Below are 20,067 nucleotides of genomic sequence, written 5' to 3'. Positions count from 1 at the left end.
AACTCCTCCACATGCCCTCACACGTAGGAGTGAACGCGCTCAGCTGAATCGATTGCCTCGGGGAGGTCGGAACGGTTGAGCAGCCTCGTATTTTCCTTTCTCTAGCACTCGGTCTGCTTCGGATTCGGGTTCGTGACGAGTTGGAGCGGGATCATGACTGGCCTCCGTGCTTGGTGAGGCTACATCGTCCGCTGCGCTCTGGAACTGCGCCATATTGGCCCGTTTCAAGCTAGGGGATTCGGACGGGGTTGGGACCCTCTCGTTGAAAGTCGACTGGCGTCGGTGTTCGGCTTCCATCTGTGCGAGCTTCGCTTTGCGCTTGCTCTCTGCTTCATATCGAGCAGCTCGGTCCGCATTGATCGATTTCTTAGCGAAATAATAGGCTCCGCCGCCAGCTGTTTATCGAGGTCAGTCGTGGAGCACTCGAGTGCAAGTACTTGCCGTGGGACATGGGGCGCTTGAGAGTCCCTTACCGACGCAAAGAGTACCCCAGCCTACCCTGTTGACGCGTGCCGCCAGCATGTCAGTAATCTAGGTTCCATGTCGCCCAGGAATATGAAGCTTTGCAGGTTGTCTCCCGCTCACCAGGTAGATCGGATCTATAGATTCCCACAAAACACTGTCAGCAAGGCTTCACATCTCGTCTATTTGCAGTCCTCATATACGTACCGTATTCATTTTTTTCTGTTTGAAAAAAAAGGTGCGGATACCAAGATTGAGCAAAACAGTCCTCAATTGAAGGAAAAATGAAGCCGGAGTAGAAACTACGTCAACATTCGGCCGAAGGTCGGAAGGCTGTTTCGCTCAACTCGTTGCTGTGCCACCGACGAACTGGCCTCTTCCGCCTCTTTCGCCACACCTTGATGCCTCAGGCCTTAACAACGTCGGAGGAAAGTCATCGATCTCATCGGATTACATCTGATTTATCTCCTTCACCCTTCTCTTTCTCTGCAGCCCCTTCAACCCGCTTATCGCTTCCGGCTTCCTTCAAGTTTACACCAGTTGGACGGTACTGCTCGTATCTTAAAAAAAAGGAACATTTAGATTTGCTTGGAGCCCTGCTGAGGCGCTGGTAGCCTCGGAGTATGCACACTCGTTTTGGCATAACATCAACACAATAGACAATAGACATCGGTTTCAGGAGATTATAACACCATACAACAATATGCCTGTTAAGCGCAAGGCAACCGACAGTACGATTCCCACCCAGGGATCAGGTAGACGACAGGGCTGACCTTCGTTAGGCGGTCGGTCGAGTAGAGCTTCGAAGCGTGCGACCCCGGTGCCTGACATTCAGGATGTCGGTAGTAGCGATGAATTTTCCGAATATGACCCAAAGGAAGATAGCCTGAAAGGTATTACAAGTGGGCCTCTTTAAAAGTAACCACCCAGGTGCTGACTTTCTTCAAGAGGTCGTCGACAAGTTCTCCCTCGAATCGTTCAGTAACAAGAAGAGCTCCGCCGTACAAAAGCAGGACCCGAATTTCGGCTACAAAGACTTTTCGTCGCTCCCTCTAAAGCCGGATCACGCGAACCGTCCTCTATGGATCGACCCCTTGAAAGGAACCATTACGTTGGAGAGTTTCTCGCCCTTGGCTCCTCAAGCGCAGGATTTCCTGACCACCATCGCCGAACCGCTGTCACGTCCGACCCATCTGCACGAATACAGGTTGACGGGAAACAGTTTGTATGCGGCTGTCTCGGTTGGTCTCCAGCCTCAGGATATCATCAACTTCCTTGACCGGTTGTCGAAGACGCCCCTCCCGGATACAATTAAATCCTTCATTATCGATTTTACGAAGCCTACGGAAAGATCAAGGTCGTGCTGAAACATAATCGCTTCTTTGTGGAAAGTACCGACCCAGCCATGTTGCAGATGCTCCTGCAAGATGAAGTCATCGGAGCTCAGAGGGTCCAGGGCGGGTCGGCCGGTATCATTCAGCAAGCAGCTCCAAAAATGGGTGGACTTGTTATTCCTGGCACCAAGGATGCAGCAGGAGTGAAGCAGAGTACGGATCAGCAACAGCCATCAGAGGAAAACCAAGGAGAGAAGCGCCAGGAGGATGATCTACTTTTGGCCATTCGCGATGAAGATGACGATGAAGAGCAGGCTCAGGTTCACAGCTTTGAAATCCCGAATGAAGCTGTCGAACCTGTTAAGGCTCGCTGCCAGGCGATGGGCTGCCCGGCATTAGAGGAATATGACTTCCGGAACGATGAAATCAATCCTACGTTGGAAATCGACTTGAAGCCACAAGCTCGAATCCGAAGTTACCAGGAGAAGAGTTTAAGTAAGATGTTCGGTAACGGACGTGCTAAAAGTGGTATCATTGTCCTTCCTTGTGGTGCCGGAAAGACTCTAGTTGGCATTACGGCTGCTTGCACTATCAAGAAGGGTACGATTATTCTTTGTACCAGCTCCATGTCTGTGGTTCAATGGAGAAACGAGTTCTTACGGTGGTCGAATATTGACCCGGGCGATATCGCCGTTTTCACCTCAGATAACAAGGAAAAGTTTCGCAGATCGACTGGTATCATTGTTTCGACATATTCAATGGTTTCCCAAACAAGAGCCCGGTCTCACGATGCACAGAAAATGATGGACTGGATTCAATCGCGTGAATGGGGTCTAATGATTCTTGATGAGGTACACGTGGTGCCTGCATCTATGTTCCGTAAAGTTACATCGGCTATCGCGACCCAAAGCAAGCTCGGATTGACTGCGACCCTCCTGCGTGAAGATGACAAAATCAAGGATTTGAACTTCTTGATTGGCCCAAAGTTATACGAAGCTAACTGGATGGAACTTGCGGAGCAAGGGCATATTGCCAAAGTCCAATGCGCTGAGGTGTGGTGTCCTATGACTACAGAGTTTTATTCCGAGTATATGAGAGAGAAGTCGAGAAAGGCAGCCTTGCTCTACATCATGAATCCCCGGAAGTTTCAGGCTTGCCAATTTCTCATCGACTACCACGAAAAGCGCGGAGACAAGGTTATTGTGTTCTCTGATAATGTCTATGCGCTTGAGCGTTATGCCCTTAAGTTGAACAAGGCCTACATTTATGGTGGCACTCCCCAAAATGAGCGTATGCGGATTCTGGAGAACTTCCAGCACAACGAGCAAGTCAACACTATTTTTCTATCGAAGATCGGAGACACATCCTTGGATTTACCTGAGGCAACCTGTCTGATTCAGATATCATCACATTATGGTTCCCGTCGTCAAGAAGCCCAACGGCTGGGCCGAATTCTGCGGGCTAAGCGTCGTAATGACGAGGGCTTCAATGCATTCTTCTACTCTCTCGTCTCAAAGGATACGGACGAGATGTTCTATTCGTCTAAAAGACAAGCTTTCCTTGTCGACCAAGGCTACGCGTTCAAAGTTATCACCCATCTTCAAGGTATTGAAAATCTGGATGGGCTGGCTTATGCAACCCCCGGTGAGCGGCGTGAGCTTTTACAGGAGGTCATGCTGCAAAATGAAACGTCTGCGGAGGTTGAAGCCGTCACTGATGACTTGTTCTCTGAACGTTCTGGTGGTCCGAGGGCTAAGAAGGGAGCTGTCAAACGCAGTGCCGCCACTCTTAGCGGCTTGGCAGGCGGAGAGGACATGGCATATATCGAGTACAACAAGAGCAGGAACAAGCAGCTGAAGGACAAAGTGGGACACCACCCATTGTTCCGCAAGATAGAGCGGGAGCGCCAGAAGCGGAAGAAGGAAATGGAGGAGTTTGGCATGCATTGATTGAGATGCTAACACAATTCAGATGGAAAACTGTTTCGTTCATCAGATTGGTACTTTTTCTCCTGGTAAAAGGGTTGCACTGGCCATATATCTGTTTGGAAAAGCAATTTGCATCAAACCACAAAGTATACATAATAAACTTACTATCATTTGACAATTCTCTCCCAGATCCATGTATATATATTCTTACAAGTTGTACTCCGCTAGACAGTTGGCATCGAACGATATCCGATTCACAAGGCCCCCGCCAGAGACCGGCCCAACAAGACTAATTTTGTCCGCCCGTCGCACTTATGAGCGAATATACTAGTATACAGCCTGGGAGCCCTATTCAAAATGGAACAAACAAAAAAAAACACTACTTCGGAGGCTACCGAGACGTTTGCGCCTGTCTTCCACTCTCTCCTTCTTCAACTCATTGGTATCGTATATACCCCGCACAACAACCGACAATAGCGACGATTCCCTTGCACGCAGCCTGGTTTCCATAGCCGTTAGTTCGCCCTAGCTAGAAAATGTTTCAAGGTAGGTAGCAAATCGACAAGGTTACAGCGGGACAATGGTGCCGACAGTGGGACTGGAAGTAGGAACCAAAGCGACACTGGAACTAGCAGCGCTGGCACTCGGGCTAACACTAGCTTCAACGCTGTTCTTGCCGTGGGGTCTGTTGAAGATGTTCAGAATGCCTCCCATCCAGTCGGGGTTGATGGCAGCTGGGGCTGGGGCAGCGAGGGCGCTGGTTGCGAAGATAGCGACTGCGAGGGTGAAGAAGCGCATTATTGCAGTATATTGAGGCTGAATGAGTGGATATCGTTAACAGTTGTGAGTGAGTGTAGGATTTTAGTAAGAAATATCGGAAAGAGAGAATGACTGGATAGCTTGTTGTCTATCTTCTTGCGGTAGACCTTGAGTCCTTATATGTTCTATCCTGGCATATCATGGGAAGTAGTGTGTTAATCAATACCGAAGTAAGGTAAGCAAAAGCGCTTGCTAGCCTCCTGGGTCTATAACCGGTAATCACGATAGTAGATCCTAGTTATAGTCTATGCGTACTCAACATGCATCTGCATCTTAGTCTTTCCCAGGTAGAATGCTCTCGTCATACTACATGTGTTGTCCTTACTTCTCAGGAGAAATAGCAGAAGTATTAAGAACCCGTCAAAGCGAGCTGCTCGATCGAAAGCATATAAACCGGGCCCTTGGACCCACAGATCGTCCATAAATGAAGCCTCCGACGTTTTAGACAGCCTCTCCAATACTTAGAAAAGAAGTCAAGCCAAGACTTGTTGACGAAAGCTAGCCCTGCCGGCAAGATACCACTTGCTTCGCCGCCATCTTTATTATCTACCTGATACACTAGGCCGCAATAGTTTCTCACGGTCCATCCTTGAAGTTTCAGTCGGAATCTCCCGAGGTTATCCAAGAAATACACCGGTTCGAGGGCCGGTATGACCTCTTATCGGAAGGTTTGGGGGTAAACCTCGGTGGAATTGTGTACTGTTAGGTAGCTGGGTCGTGATCTTCATATTTGGGCCGTTGAAATGGATCAAGGGTCCCACATTCTATCTCGGGGCATATCCAGGCTTTTTTTTACCCCTGGTCTAGTGCTCCTGACTATTTAGCCTAATTAAGGTGGGCTCGTCCATGATTGACTCGAGTATGGTTATCGAGCTGAAGACTTCAGGCTTAGTTTGTCTTGAAAACGAGGCAGTGTACCGGTTCTGGGACACGGCGATAGATACCGCGATCGACATTGTTTTGTGCACCTTTTCCTGAAGGGTGAAATCTGTGACTGAGCGGTCGTATCACTTGTCCATCATGATTATCTGAGGCAAAGTACCCATCTTCCAAAGAAAACAGCCGTGATGAAGGCGTCATGTTGTGAAGGGTTCCTTGCGTGATTCTGACAGCTTCAAGCCCACAGAGAGAGCGCCTCTCTTCTTGGAGTCAATGGTCAACCGGGATAAGCATCTTCCCGAGTCGACAGTCCAAGACAGGTGACAGGTCTGACACCATGTGTAAGCAGCCCGATCGAAATGCGATCCAGACTCCATGCCAATTCACCCATGAACTCCAGATTCTTCCGTTCAATTAGAGTAGCCAGACCTACAACTAAAATACGAGAGATTGGTCAACTCCGTTTGTATGATTGGCGCCAGGGCTTCATATGACGTCGCTCGGGCGTCGCGAAGCCCCGAAGCGCCGACCTTGATCTGTACACACTAGTGACGGCTCTCCCCGCATATTACATCGATCTATACGCGATGGAGATAAATAAGCTAGCGATAGACAGGTCTTCCTGCTCATCCACCCTCCCCAGCTTTTATGAATCGGAAGACTGTCCACATTACATTGGCAGACTATTGTCGCCAACTCACTGGTATAACACAACGACCGTCGCTATTGCCGAGGAGGCTTCACACCATTCGTCCTCAATGTTTGAGTTCTCAACGCTTTAGTTACTATACTCCGGCGGCTGTTCAACATTTCCGGCGGGTCTCGTTCTCGTCACCATTCAACACAATCGCGGTTGAATCTAACTATCGAGCAGCAGGGATTCGCCTGGCCTCTTCCGAAACCACATCCCGTGTCAATGCTCTGGGAAGCCCAATGGCCACGGCACGAAAAATCGAGCTGTCCACCTCTGACTCCGGGGTCTACTCCACCGGGGTCAGAGAGGACGCTGCTCGAGCTGCTAGCCAAGTCTTACAGGAGAATCTAGAGAAGCACCACATGTACTTCAACGATTCCGGGTTTCATAGTAAGTTCGGTTTAATACCTCGTATTTGTCGCTAGAGGAAACACATCTAATGCTAATGTGGCAGACCATATCGTCCACCATATCCTAACCATCTTTGCCCTTGGGGCTTCCCCGGACGAGATCATGGCTGCGTATGAGCGAAATAAGGCTTACCAGCGGCCTGCTTTACCGGCCAATGAGAGCGTGGTTCAGTCCTTGTATGACCAGGCTCGGTTCAAAGATTGTCTTGGGAAACGAGATAATTACCCCAATTTCTTGGAATTTTTCCAGCGTGAGATTGAAAAAAAGGGCGTTGAAAACGTGATTAACCAATACATTTTCGCCGGAGATGATATCGCGGAAGATATGCTTGTGAGATTGTTTGGAGGTGAGTACATGCATGTATCAGTCCAGTTGGCAATATTCCGTATGTGTAGACTGACTTTTGTTGGAATGCTCAAGGTCTCATTCATCCACTCATCCACTTGGGGTTCGGGATTGAGTTCAATCAGCCTGCCATCGTAGCAGAGGCCCTTGCTCAAGCTGCTACTCATGAGGACTGGACTGGCCCAATGTTCCTCCTACCCGCTGAAAAAGCAGCAGGGGGTATTGGCAAACCCGGAAAGAAAGCATTGCTGCAGATTCTAGAGGAAATACGCAGCGACGAGAAATTGGCCAATTCCGCACATTGGGACGATGGGAATAGGATGAAGGACGGCGTCCTTGTACGGGCACCAGATGAAATGATCAAACATGCTGCAGAATTCACCATCTCCGAGGATCAAATGGAAGAAAAGCTTGTTGAAATAGTCAACACGGTTGGTAAGTACCCACTGAGCTAGGGTCTGCATTATGGGGTACTGACTGTAACGACATTTCAGCCTACTTCACAGCTACTGCTCAACGACCATCCAAGCAGGTTAAGTTTGACTTCTTCTATATACATGGCATGAATGCGTCGATATTCCTCGTCAAGTTCATCTCGCTTCCGTGGCTAGATGTGCGCTCCAAGCTACGTCTCCTCGAATGGAAAGGACGATTGAACCTGTTGCTATATGTATCTCGCAATACACCCGAGCTGTACCTCAACGATGTTATTGAGTATCAAGCTTCGAGGACTTGGGCGGATATTTTCGCATATGCCAATGCACACCCAAGGGATGATGGACACATTAGCAAATTGACAAGAGCCGTAGCGATCGGAGAGAGAATCTGCCGTCCTTACGAGGCCCAAGCCAAAAATTTGGGATTGACGATCACCGGCGATATGTGGCTGAAGATCGGGAATATGGGTGAGTTGAACTAAAACCCGTGCCTTGCAACAGTAGCTGATGACGGATATAGTTATGGATTCAACTTCCGACGAACATTCCGTGTGGGTCCGCTCAACCGGATTCGATAAAGCATGGGAGGAATTTGAAGATCGCCCTCGTCTGTGACCGGATGTGGCTCAGTCATTATGCCTGGATATACTTTTGTAATGTAGTCGGGCAGACAATTAATGTATATTCCAATGAGCGAATGTAAATCGATCATATGTACTCCGTAGTAAGGAAAAAAAAAAGCATTTGCCATGTTTGCAGACATCACGTGGTGATTGTGGATTTCATATACTGAGCAGGTGGGGCGATAAATCCCCAACAGCTTCAATCGATCACCACGCTAACGCTTATTTTAGTCTCATACATCCCCCATCATCTTCTTCTTTTTCCATCTCAAATTTCATCCGGATCGACATCCACTTGACCAATTTGACCTGTCTCTTATTCTGATCTGACGTATCCCTTCTCGAGACCCTTCTGCTGGGGAGGAACCAACCATGGCAGGTGACGACAATGCAAACCGCGACAGAGACCCGTCCGCGCAGAGCTCCCAACTATGGCCCGATGACGACAATCCGTTTGTTGCTTTCCGTCGCTTTGCCGACGAACAGATTTCCTCCGTGTTACAGTCAGTAACGGGACTGCCATCGATGGTCACTGCCCCGCCACCCGACCATTGGTCTATTTTCGCAGACGACAGATACTACAAAGACGCGCATCCTCGCCAAAGACAAAGCGGTGACGGCAAAGAAGGAGACCATTATGTGGACTCAGAAACTGGCGCGTCATCCAAGTCGACTGATAATTCACCATCGCGGCCGTGCTGGCCAGGATCAGATGACCCTTGGCAGTCCCATCCTACCAGAAGACAGAGTCCGCCTCACGATCCCTTCGATATCGATTTCTTTTTCGATTCCTTCTTCGACAAGTTCTGGTTTGATGACCGCGTTTCTTCCCGCTTCTTCCATCCGTACAATAGGCCCCTCTTCTCAAGCATGGTAAATGATGAATCTCCGGCTTGGCCTGTGACCTACCTCATGTTCAGTCCTTACTCCCCTCTGCATCTGGAGCGTCAGGCACAATATCGGTCCAGTCGCGAACACGGAGTGTTCTCATCTCTCATGTCTACTCTGAACCTTTCTGCTGAACATGATCCCGCGGAGCCCCAGTGGCGGGAGGCTTTTGAGGATCTTTTGCGACTTGAAAACGGAAAGCCTATGCTCGACAGGGACCCTGCAGACGTCAGCAAGAGGGAATCGGGGAAGGACTGGTTGCAGGGGCTGGTCAAACGTGGTAGTCTTGGGGATCGCTTCAAGTACATCTCTGGAACAGAAGGCCGGCCATGGTCGACTATCACGTTCGATAACTCGAAGAACATGGAAGACAGCCACAGTCTGGCCGAAAAGGAAGCCTTGAGTGATAGTGCAAAGGCAGAAATTAGTTGGGGTGATGCTGAGCCTGACTCAGTAACAGAACTAGATATGTACGACCGTTTCCTTGCGGACATCGAAGCTCGTGAGCGGGAGTTCTTCAACGATGCACACGAAAGTCCTCTCCTACGCCTTCTCTTGGAAGACAGATACAGAGCCGCAGATAACAGAGCATCATTAAAGCAAGCAAACTGGGTTGAAGATACAGAAAGCAGCCTAGGCCGGGTGCCTGGCGAAAACCAGAAGACTGTCTCAAAGACAGACTCTCAATCGGCCACGGATGCATCTCCTGCGGAGACCGACAAGTCAGTGGCCGAGAAAAGTTCATACGTCATATCCACCAAAACTTCAACAGAGCGTATCCGACTACCTGATGGATCGATTCAGACAAAGACAGTAAAGACTCAGCGGTTCGCAGATGGCCGGGAAGAGAGCAATGAATCTGTCGAGGTGGTCAATCCTTCTCAGGTTAGTCGGGAACTTACTAGTCTAGAGGGAGCCCCATCTGATGGGAAACCGAGCGGTTGGTTCTGGAAGGGTGAATAAATTGAGAGATCTTAGCTTTTTGTTGTTTCTTTCCTCTGATCATGCTTTTTTTCACACTACTCTCCTTTACCTACCCGTTTTTCATACCTTTCCTAAGTCTTGTCTGCTTAGCGCTGCGTCTTCCGAATTGGCGTCTTGTGAACTGTTTCTATCCCCTTTCTCAGATTAACTTACTAGCAAACATTACGCTAGTCAAATTCATATATTCAAGTCCTATGCCGTGTACTGGTTACCTGGATATGCTAAGTCATCTCTTCAAGATGCAATATCTGCCAAATCTTACATATCTCAACTGATGTCTCATGGCGTGTATCTCTCTTAGTATATTTCTTAAAACACATATGACCGCATTCATATAACGGGTAGCTAAGCTAGATCCATCTAGTCTGCCTTGACGTTCTTCTTCTGTGCTTTCCCAGCAGTCCATCCTTTTGATTCCCAGTATTTCACGCTGTCTTCCATCTTTTTGTATGCCCAAGTAAAAGAGGGGTCTGGTGGCACATTAGCAAACTCTAGAAACCAACAAGTCGACTGCGGAAGACTACTTACACAAGAACTGCCGCAGGTCATGCCTATTATCATCAGGAGAGTACTGTTCCGCATGATAACTCGGGGTAAGTACGGTCATTTTATGGCGGTTAATGGCATAATTGTAGAAGAAATGACGGGTTTTCTCATATATTTCGCGAGGGCTGTACTCATTACCCCACACATGGAGCAATCTTTCGTACATGGACCAAGGTCCTAGCTTCGCGACCTTACGTAGGTAACCGAAAGTGGACAACTCAGCGTACGTTACACCCATGTCCGCTTCGTCTGACTGGACGTACGTGGATGTTATCGGTTCCAGCTCGGCGGTTGGAGTGGCGTTCAGGAATTCGTGAAGAATAGGCAATTCAAACGAATCTCGAGACCAGGCGATGAATTTCTTCAAGTCGACTTTGCTGATGGAGCCAATTGGGTTCAACTAGTTTTAAATCTTACTGTTAGCATCAAATCTCTCCGTATGAAGGAGAGCGCCAGGAAAGAAAAGGGCTGAGACGTACATCCGCGCTGCTGGCATCGTATTTCGTCAAATAGCCACGCAAACTGTGCATTTCAGTCAGTATTGAACGAATTATAGACACGAGTACTCGGGGCTAGAGGAGTCAAGCTGTATATACCATTCTGCTGACAGTTAGCGAAATCTAGTACGTATAGGAAAAACCACCTACCATCTACATTTGATGATGCTAGAACGAGCAGTCCACCTCCACCTGGCCGCTGTCGGACTGTAGGAAGCAAGGATGCAAACAGGTACGAAAGCACCATTCTTAGGCGGGCTTGAACGTTCTGTAGCGCTTGGTTCTCTGCCCGACTACCTCCATGAACCTTGAACTTAGGCTGGAAGTTGGTAACCATCGTGAACAAATTTGTCAAGGAAGTTACAACTGTATCGAAATTAAAGTCGACATGATAAGAGCCAATGTCGGTTGAGAGCCTCTTTGACCGGTCCCTTGTCTCCTTGCTAGAATTTTGGGTGCCCATATAGCTAGTGTGGAAGATGCGACTGAAACTGGATTAGCATCCTTGATTAGAGGTTTGAAGGTTGGAAAGATCAGTCTTACTTGCACACTTCTTGACTCGTAGTAGGAAGCCAGGTTGAATCCGCTGGTTCAGCGCATAGCCTGCGAACATCTTTGATCACCTGCTCATTTCCTTCTGACACTGCCTTGATGACTTCCCTGCACATCGAGTGTACAATAATGGCAGTAGCACAGCTGTCAATACCACCACTCAGCGGAAGGAAGAACCCAGCGGCACCACTCCTTCGGAGATAATCCCAAAGCCAACAAGCTGGACCGAGTGCGACTTCTTCTTCAGGAGCGTGGTATCGGGGCGCAATAGTCTCAGATGGGGCAAGGCCGGGTTCGGCCTCTTCGTTTTTACGAGAAAGTCTCATGTCGAGGTCAAGACGAACAAATGGTGTCTGTTTGCTGGCTTGCATACCACGACTAGCACTAGAACGATACGTCCGGACCTATCCTAGTTAGAATTTCGCTACAATATCCAGAGTTTATGAAACCAAACCTCTTCTATATCAACGGTAGCTGTAACAACCTCGACATCGTTCAAGGAGAATTGAGAGCCCTGGGCCACGATATTGCCATTGACGACGATCATTGCACAGCCATCGTAATACAGCCTGTCACCATCACAGCCTTGCTGGTTTGCATATAGATAAATGCCTCCGCTCTAAAACGCCGTCAGCCTGCGAGTTAATGCTCTCTTTACAGGCAACTTCACCAGTTTCGTAGCTTGTGTAACCAAGTTGATACGAGTGTCAAGCTTCCTTAACTCGTGATGGCTTCCTGAAGAATTGGAGATGATCTCCACGCCTATCAGAGAGGTCAGCGATCTCTACCAGAACAGGGCTGCATGGTGCAATTATGGCTATACCGGCAAGACCGTAAGGAATATGAGGCCTACATAGAATTAGCACGATAGGCGCAATCGCGTAGTCAGAGTATGTACCCATTAGGAGTGAATAGCTCTTCGCAGGTCTCTAAACCTAGACAAGTATCTCTTGTGCTGATAACTGCATCTCCGAAAGGAACCTTATACTGGCCTGTAATTTTACCAACGATTGATTCAAGATAGTAATCTTCAATCTCTTGAGGGCGCTGCCAGGGGGTAAAATACCGCATCTCTCTATAGTTCCCATCTGATTGAACCACAACCATTAGCGAAGGATAGTTTAGGTTAGACACAAGAATAAGACGAAGTGTCGGGATAATCAAGGCATAGACAAACCATTGGCAAGCCACATCTTCGGGCGAATCAGAATGATCTTGCGGTTGTAAAAGATAACGCTTAAGAAAGATTATTAGCGAGGCCAGTTTACTGACTTGAAAACCACACACCGGCAATTGTATCGCACATTCCTATGCCGAACAGGCATGCCGACGTCCACGACAATGTCTTGACAGTCAGCGTGGTCAACGATACGTGCCAACATTTCCCACGAATGGAGGAACGTATCGCCCTCGAGGAATCCATCAAGAACACCATATCCTAGAAGAGCGTATCAACGCAGCGAACTTCGTTGTGATAGCCAATGCTCATGTTACCGGTGATTTCGAGTTCAGGTCCGACGCGTAGAGTAGCTCCAGCTTTCTTAGCCTGACGGATACTCTCAATAATCCGTTCGCAGTTGCCTTCAAAATCAAGGGCCCATTGATTAAGGGAACTGGTGGGGAAGACAAATCAGCGCGACCTTACAAGTTAGATGGCGCAAGTAACTGCTCGAGTAGTACCTACCATGTTGCAAGAGTGACAAGGTGGCCCATGTTGGATGAACGGGGACAATTTCAATTAGTGGCCGATCTTCGATCTCTAGATCTTGAAACCGGATCTTGTCAACAACTTATTTAAGGAGGGCACACAAGAAACCTGTCATTCGAGCTTTCCCGGCGATAAGAATTGAATTGGAGATGGCCGACAATGACGCCCGTCACGTGTGTGGGGAGCTTCCCCTCGTACCCCGCTGTGGTTTTGGTATTACCGGCACATTCGTAGTAAAGATCTCTGAGATGCATGCGGTGATGGTATCCGGAATACGTCATTTGCCGCGGTGTTGATCCTCGGATAAGTTGAAACAGCTGATTAATCACTCGTTATCAGGGCGTCTACATTTGCGCTTGCGACTTCTACTCTGCCTCCCCCTCTTTTTCTACTTGCTATTGTGTTTCTAGTATATATTTTTCACCCCAATTCGTTCACTGGCCCAAGTCATACATAGATTTCATTATGAGCAGTCACCCCCAGATTCCCACTCCTGCCCATACGCAAGCTGAGTCAATGCTGTCTCGACAGTTTGGGAGAGAAACCGTAAACTACTTCTCCAGTAGAGCCACCCCCCCCCCCCCCCCCCCGGTTGTGATTGAACGGTCTTTTACGATACTGATATCACTAGGCTCGCCTTTAAATCGGCTCTCGTTTCTACGGACCGAGCATGCTTTTCTTTCGGCAGCTATCAGGCATCCTTCCACCCGCTTTGTACTTCTGAAGGATCTTGCACCCCTCACAAAGTCTCCTTCAGAATTACATTATGCTCACTATAATGAAATTCAAAAGCTTGTCCCCGAGACGATTTATGATAAGACAGAAGAGGAGACAATCAAGGAATATGACTCACGAAAGACCACCGCCCAGCTAATCTTCCTTGGACTAGACGAGAGCCGTAAACAGGATGGGCTCGCTTGGAAGATCTATACCGGTGCTCCTTTCTTTGCTCTCGATGTAACCCCTAAGGGGGATGAAGAGCAACAGACCAATTCCAAAGCTGTGATTAGTGCCATGGAGGAAAAGGGATTGAGCTTCTTCCAGTCGAGAGTGGTCATGACCTTTTCGGCTGACGAGGGTAAGCTTTGCTGAGATATAGAGAGCAGACTTTGTTTACTCACCGCATCCCAGCTGCCATTTACGCCCAAGCCCGCGCTCTGATGGATTGGAATATCCGCAATAGCTTCTGTGGCACCTGCGGTAATCCTACGCTCTCTGTAAATTCTGGTACCAAGCGTGCCTGTCCACCTACAGACGTTGCCCGTGTCGCAGAGGGGAAACCGGCCGAACGACCAGCCTGCAACACGCGCACTACCCTTTCTAACCTATCCTTTCCACGTACCGATCCAACAATCATCGTGGCCGTTCTTTCAACCGATGCCAAGCGGGTGCTGCTTGGTCGCTCAAAACGCTACCCACCCAACTGGTATTCAACCCTTGCCGGGTTCATCGAACCAGCAGAGTCAGTTGAGGACGCTGTCCGGAGGGAGGTGTGGGAAGAAGCGGGCGTTACTCTTTCCCGTGTCATTATTCACTCATCCCAACCTTGGCCCTACCCAGCAAATCTCATGATTGGAGCAATCGCACAGGTTAGCGATCCTGCCCATGAAACGATCAATCTAAGCCATGATCCTGAGCTGGAAGATGCGAAATGGTTTGACGTCGAGGAAGTCGAGGAGGCTTTGAGAATAGGCGTAAGTGCACTGGGTGATAAAGCTGGTCCGGAGTACAAAGAGGGAGGGTTGAGACTTCCGCCGCCAACTGCTATCGCGAATCAATTGATCAGAGCAGCTGTCAACATGGATCTCTTGGCAGGAGACAAGACTTCAAAAATGTAGGCATCGAGTTCTTTAAGCCTCTGCATCCTGTCTGTTTGCCTTTTCCATCTCTGTACCCATGTTTTGAATATCATAGACTACATACAGCATAGAGTAACTTGCTTTGAATGTGATGATTGGGCGAGTACCATCTTCTTGTGCCATAAAAAGAGCGCATGCAGAAATTGTGTCGTTCATTTCTCAGTCCAAGCAGGACCTAGACCGGTAAACTCATCATGAAGGCTTATATACAAAAATCAAAAATAAGAGTCAAGAACCGGTCGAGTGTGAAAGATGGATCCAATACGGTACACAAGTTTCCCTCACAAATTGGCATAGACTGTTCCGTCTCGCAGTTCATGTATACTCTCTTTTCCAGACGGTGAGCCAACCTCAGTGTATCTCCTTCCATCCCTTAACTCATGAATTGTTATTCTCCGATGGGACCTTTTGCCCCGCCGTGAACCCCGACTCGAGAAAGATGATTCACCGCGCATGTCGCGCAGTGTCGAATCGATGCTCCCTGAATCGCTAAGTGCAGCGCTGCTAGTGGGTGTCCCTTCTCTACTTTCCCTGTTTATAGAGGCTTGTAGTTGGTTATCTGCCACCATGGCCATACCAGTTTCTTGGTACCATTGGCGCAGATTAGTGGCGCAGGCCTGCTCTTCGCTCCCGTATTCAACTGAAGGATCATGAGTCAGTGCTTTATCATCTAAGCCCTTGAAAACAGCCCAAGCACTGGTATCAACGCTGGCAAGCATTATCGAGCCATTGAATTTCTTGACTCTGAAGTTGCGTAACAAGACAGCATTCCCCTCTTCCACTAAGGGAAGTGCTACTTTGGAAGGCCGGAGTATTTGGGCATAGAGCGTGGTTCCAGCCATAGATTGATCAGTAAGTTGAAGGGTTAAGATAAAATCCTTCTTTCCTGATGCAGCCCGGAACACGGGCTGGGCTTCCGACACAACGGAGATGGTATCTACCAATGCATTATAGTGGTCGACAAGGGTGGCTAACGGAGCAAAATAGGAAAGCTTGCTGTGCAGGCCGGGATAATGACGGTCTACTCCAATGAGGTGGACCTCATCTAGATCCCCAACGGATTCATCATCCGAGTAAAGCTCATCTTGGGCATGGTCTCCAATGAAAGATGCTCGTGTTCCCACATTTCCATTCCCGGAAAATTCTTCGAGTTCATCCTGTCCCTCCTGAGGGGTAGGGACGAGGCGTGCTTCGTGCTCAACATCTTCCGCGAGATTAACATGTCGTTCCGCTGGCGCAGATGTAATAGTTTGAATGGCAGTTGGCATTTGGCCTTGGAATTGCGCTGTCATTCTTCCTTGTGTGTGTTCAGACGTAGGAAGTATCCCAGTTGCGATGAAATCCATAGAAGGTGGACCAAGTTCTGCCAGTTGAGTATCCATTGATATCAAATGCTGCAATTGCGGAGGCCTCTCTGAAACTGCCTCATGGGAATCGTGCAATACATGTGAAGATGAAGTACCGTCAAGAAACGAGCTTGGGGCAAGATTTCGGGCGGCCTCAGATATCTTTTCGAAAGCCCCAGCCCTAGGTTCAGCATGAATAGAATGTGAACGACGCTCTTCTTTCGGCTCTTTCTTTACTTGTTCTTTACCAAGCCCAGCGGTTTGCAACTCAGGGTCGATCACTGTTTCCAGCTCGTGTAAAGCATTTCTGGACTCGGAATGGGATTCTTGAACGAGTGACATGACAAATGGGTGGTGATCAAGATTCCCCGAGTCGGAAGCATGAGATGGTGCCTTGATCGTATATTCCTCTTGATGATACTGAGGCGATGGTTGCTCATCAGTATCGGGGCCCGCGTCCCCAATATCCATGGGCTGTGATACTGACACCCGCCCCCTTTTGAGCTCGGGTTGTTCTTCCATTGCTTCGTTTTCCGCTTGGTATTCCCCACGTACATCAACCGAGTCCTCATCCACCTTCTCGTTCCTCATCCTTCCGTTGTCAGATAGCTCGTATATAGCATGCCCAGCTCCTTGCTGTTCACCATTCGCTTGCTCACGTTCATCCTCCGCCATCTCTTCTTCATTCTTATCCATCAGCTGCTCACTTTCCGAATTTCCGTCAGACCAATCTTCGCCCTCTTCATCCTCTGAACTTTCTGAGTTGTCCGAACGTCTGGACCTTAGGGAACCCTCTTCGGAAGCAGATGCTTCAGGTTCGGATGACTCAATCTCCTGTGCACTAGCATCTTTTCTTGACGAGGTTATTGGGTAAGCCTGAGAAGCGGACGCAACTTCATCTTCGCTGTCACTGTCTAGTACGATGACTTCTGGGTGCATTTTCTTGGTGGCAGGCGGCTGGGTGGGTGTATCAACACTCATTTGGTCTGATACGATCTCAGATTCAGCACCATCCTCGTATTCATCCTCGTGCATATCCTCGGCTTCTTCGTCCTCCTCCTCCTCCTCCTCCTCCTCCTCCTCCTCTTCTTCTTCTTCTTCTAACTCTTCTTCGTACCATCCCTCTTCATCCCATCCAGCTTCCAAGTCGTCCCTTTCTATTTCCTCGTTGTCTGCATATTCTTCCTTGTCTATCTCTTTAAAATCTTGAGCTTGTTCTTCCTCCGATTCGTCTTCCTCTCCAAGCTCTTCTTCAGATTCATCATCACTTTCCTTCCCTTCCCATTCGTCCTCTCCTTCATGAACAGCTTCTGTGTGATCCCCACGATCCATTTCTGGGATTTTGGTCTCGCTTTCAGTAACCAAGTCATGATAGCTCCTCAATCTCTCCGGTGTCTCTGTATCCTCTTCTCCGCTTCTATCAGGACCATATTCAACCACCCTGGCTACACCGCTTACCCGAGTGTCCCCAGAAATAAGACTTCTATTGGTATGTGTTATTTGTTGGCCATCATATTCAAGCTTGTCCTCGATGACCACTTCTTCCCCCTGATGCGTTTCTTCTTTGTCTTTTTCAGCTTTAGCTTCCACCTGAGCGTCAATGCATGCTTCGTCGACCCCAACCTCTTTTCCTTCTCTCTTCGAGCTTCTCGATTGGTCAGTGTCTCCTAGATGTCCACCAAGTCTCACTGTATCCTTCCCAGATATGCGCGGGGTAAATTGGTCGGCTTTGACAGTTTCAGCTGCTACTTTCGAGTCTTCGCCAGGTGATAGCTCTTCTGACCCAGTATTGGCCATCGTATGTGGCTGGCTTGTAGCTTCCAGGGTAATCTTCGTAGCATTTGACTCGGCTCTGGATTCAGAAATGCCAATTGCGCGATCTCCTGTTCCTGAAGTAATGAGTGTCTCTTTACATCTTGCTGCCTGCGAAATATCCGGCTGCGCACCAGGTATTTCATTGTCTGAATCTATCACCTCTTGAGATAAGGTTGTAGGTATCTGGCTGGTGTGAGAATGCGCCGTGGCTGTGACTGGTGTGAAATAGCCCTGTGGACTGTTTGACATAGTAACGAGCGGCGAAGGAATGGGGAGTCCGGGAGAGGGGATAGGGTGTAGACGAGGAGTTTCTATCGGAAGATGGGCCGAGTAATTTAGAACACCCCTCTTGCGCGAGAACTCGGCTATTCCAGAAACACCAGGTGGAGGAAGCCTTATCCCGTCTGCGGTCTGAGCGATATGTCGTTCCGGACTTGTCCTAGAAGATGCCAGCGAAACGTCTTCCATGGCAACATCAGCCTCCGAGGCTGGAATAGTAAGAGACACCCCCTCCGAGTCTGTTTCAGGGTTTTTTATTATTTTAGTGGCATCCGATGGCCTCTCCTCTTTTTCGGCAGCGTCCTCGGGGCCATGCTCTGATTCGCTTTCCCAATCTTCATCGAAAATATGTGTCCAGTCCGGGACGTCGCCCTTTTCACCCGGGCTTTCGGGCTCATCGATTACTCGCCACTCGCTGTTGCGCATGCTGAACCTAGGGCGTTTTCTTCCTTTCCCGGGAACAAACCCATCCTCCTCGGCGAATGGGTCCAGCACTGAATCAGCCAGACCCCCTAAAGATGTGCGCGATCGTCCTAGAAAAGCCGGAGACTGCCATGAACCCAGCACATCAATCGAGAAGTTTTGGTCAGAGCGATCGTAACCCTTGGCAATGGGTGTAGCCGGTGGCGCATTTGCAGTATCATTGTTCGGTGAGGGGGTAGGAGGGACTTTCACAGTTGACAAATGATTCGATGAGCGCCAAATCTGTACACTTGTTCAGTGAGATTCTCACATTTTCTTGGGGACTTTCAGTCGCAGTACCTCGAGAAATACACGGTCATCGAAGTGTATATCCCATGCCACGCTTTTGCCAGGGGTTCCAGGCGCTGTCACATTATCCGACAACCTCGCTCCATCCAGACTTAAATAAACAGAATCGCCGATTCCGATTTGAGATTTAGCCACACTTTCTGCGATATGCCCGTGGAAAACTGTCTTTACTTGTCCATTTGAGTGACGCAAGCGAAAGTCGGGCTCTGCTAACAAGAGGCTGAGGGATGTTGTCGATGATGAATAAGGCCACAAAAGAGTAACGGATGCATGGATCGAACTCTTGGAGAAGCTCTCAAGTGTTGGAGAAAGCTGCGCAATAGGGATGCGATTCGCATGCAAGGGTTCAGAGATCGGAAATTGCTCGTTAGCATCCATCACTGCAGCTGCTAATGGATTTAAGCCTTTGGTATAACATCACTGATGGCTACTGCATTGCCCTGCAACCCCTGCTATGTAAACTGGCAGGTGATTATTCACAGTAAAGATAAGAGGTGGTTTTGTTTAGCGATAGCTTGTGTTCCAAAAGGCGGCGAGAGCAAAGTACGGGTGACTTCACCTGACAAACAATCTGGAGCTTGCGGAACAGTATCGGAGCTGTAAAATTACGTAGGCGTCTGTCCCATGGCCTCGGTAACCAGAAGAAGGAACTTTGTGTATTTCATGTAACCGCATGAACATGGTTACACAGCTTAGTACGTTATTGGTTTTTTTTCAAGCAAGTCGATAAAGTTTATAATTAGCTGAGAAAAAAAAATACTTAGTTCCCTGGTTTATCCCAAGGTTTGCGATGTTATCCGAGCCCCATGCTAGACAGTAACCTAAAGTGGTAACTAGTACGGAGTACTAGTAGTAGATCACGACATTGCCCGGCGGGGTGATTTAATTTC

General features: G+C 48.6%; 7 protein-coding genes across 7 annotated transcripts; 3 read left to right on the top strand and 4 right to left on the bottom strand.

The window, feature by feature from the left end:
* Nucleotides 1-39: 39 nt before the first annotated feature.
* ABOM_006159 (uncharacterized protein) lies at nt 40-522 on the bottom strand (the record flags this gene model as incomplete). Its single annotated transcript, XM_022533288.1, has 2 exons — nt 40-395; nt 474-522. 2 exons carry the CDS (start codon nt 520-522, stop codon nt 40-42), a joined length of 405 nt encoding a protein of 134 aa, XP_022388534.1.
* A 643-nt stretch (nt 523-1,165) lies between these two features.
* Nucleotides 1,166-3,745, top strand: ABOM_006158 (TFIIH/NER complex ATPase/helicase subunit SSL2; the record flags this gene model as incomplete). Its single annotated transcript, XM_022533287.1, has 4 exons — nt 1,166-1,193; nt 1,245-1,355; nt 1,411-1,819; nt 1,855-3,745. 4 exons carry the CDS (start codon nt 1,166-1,168, stop codon nt 3,743-3,745), a joined length of 2,439 nt encoding a protein of 812 aa, XP_022388535.1.
* Nucleotides 3,746-4,291: 546 nt separating this feature from the next.
* On the bottom strand, nt 4,292-4,522 carry ABOM_006157 (uncharacterized protein; the record flags this gene model as incomplete). Its single annotated transcript, XM_022533286.1, has 1 exon — nt 4,292-4,522. One exon carries the CDS (start codon nt 4,520-4,522, stop codon nt 4,292-4,294), a length of 231 nt encoding a protein of 76 aa, XP_022388496.1.
* Nucleotides 4,523-5,759: 1,237 nt separating this feature from the next.
* ABOM_006156 (questin oxidase family protein) lies at nt 5,760-9,783 on the top strand (the record flags this gene model as incomplete). The annotated part of the gene is made up of 7 exons (XM_022533285.1): nt 5,760-5,763; nt 6,300-6,506; nt 6,571-6,873; nt 6,948-7,307; nt 7,367-7,777; nt 8,279-8,439; nt 8,659-9,783. The coding sequence occupies 7 exons, from the start codon at nt 5,760-5,762 to the stop codon at nt 9,781-9,783; spliced, it is 2,571 nt and encodes an 856-aa protein (XP_022388497.1).
* Nucleotides 9,784-10,164: 381 nt separating this feature from the next.
* Nucleotides 10,165-13,112, bottom strand: ABOM_006155 (glutamine-dependent NAD(+) synthetase; the record flags this gene model as incomplete). Its single annotated transcript, XM_022533284.1, has 13 exons — nt 10,165-10,274; nt 10,333-10,750; nt 10,830-10,872; nt 10,917-10,950; nt 10,998-11,332; nt 11,391-11,803; nt 11,854-12,018; nt 12,070-12,161; nt 12,223-12,248; nt 12,298-12,635; nt 12,704-12,837; nt 12,894-13,012; nt 13,084-13,112. The coding sequence occupies 13 exons, from the start codon at nt 13,110-13,112 to the stop codon at nt 10,165-10,167; spliced, it is 2,256 nt and encodes a 751-aa protein (XP_022388540.1).
* Nucleotides 13,113-13,572: 460 nt separating this feature from the next.
* ABOM_006154 (NAD(+) diphosphatase) lies at nt 13,573-14,945 on the top strand (the record flags this gene model as incomplete). The annotated part of the gene is made up of 3 exons (XM_022533283.1): nt 13,573-13,669; nt 13,739-14,185; nt 14,239-14,945. 3 exons carry the CDS (start codon nt 13,573-13,575, stop codon nt 14,943-14,945), a joined length of 1,251 nt encoding a protein of 416 aa, XP_022388498.1.
* Nucleotides 14,946-15,247: 302 nt separating this feature from the next.
* Nucleotides 15,248-19,555, bottom strand: ABOM_006153 (uncharacterized protein; the record flags this gene model as incomplete). Its single annotated transcript, XM_022533282.1, has 2 exons — nt 15,248-19,111; nt 19,169-19,555. 2 exons carry the CDS (start codon nt 19,553-19,555, stop codon nt 15,248-15,250), a joined length of 4,251 nt encoding a protein of 1,416 aa, XP_022388493.1.
* Between the last annotated feature and the right edge of the window lie 512 nt (nt 19,556-20,067).

Source organism: Aspergillus bombycis, assembly GCF_001792695.1.
Source record: "Aspergillus bombycis strain NRRL26010 chromosome Unknown contig00050, whole genome shotgun sequence".
Classification (NCBI taxonomy): Eukaryota; Fungi; Ascomycota; class Eurotiomycetes; order Eurotiales; family Aspergillaceae; genus Aspergillus; species Aspergillus bombycis.
This window is presented reverse-complemented; position numbering and strand designations above follow the sequence as displayed.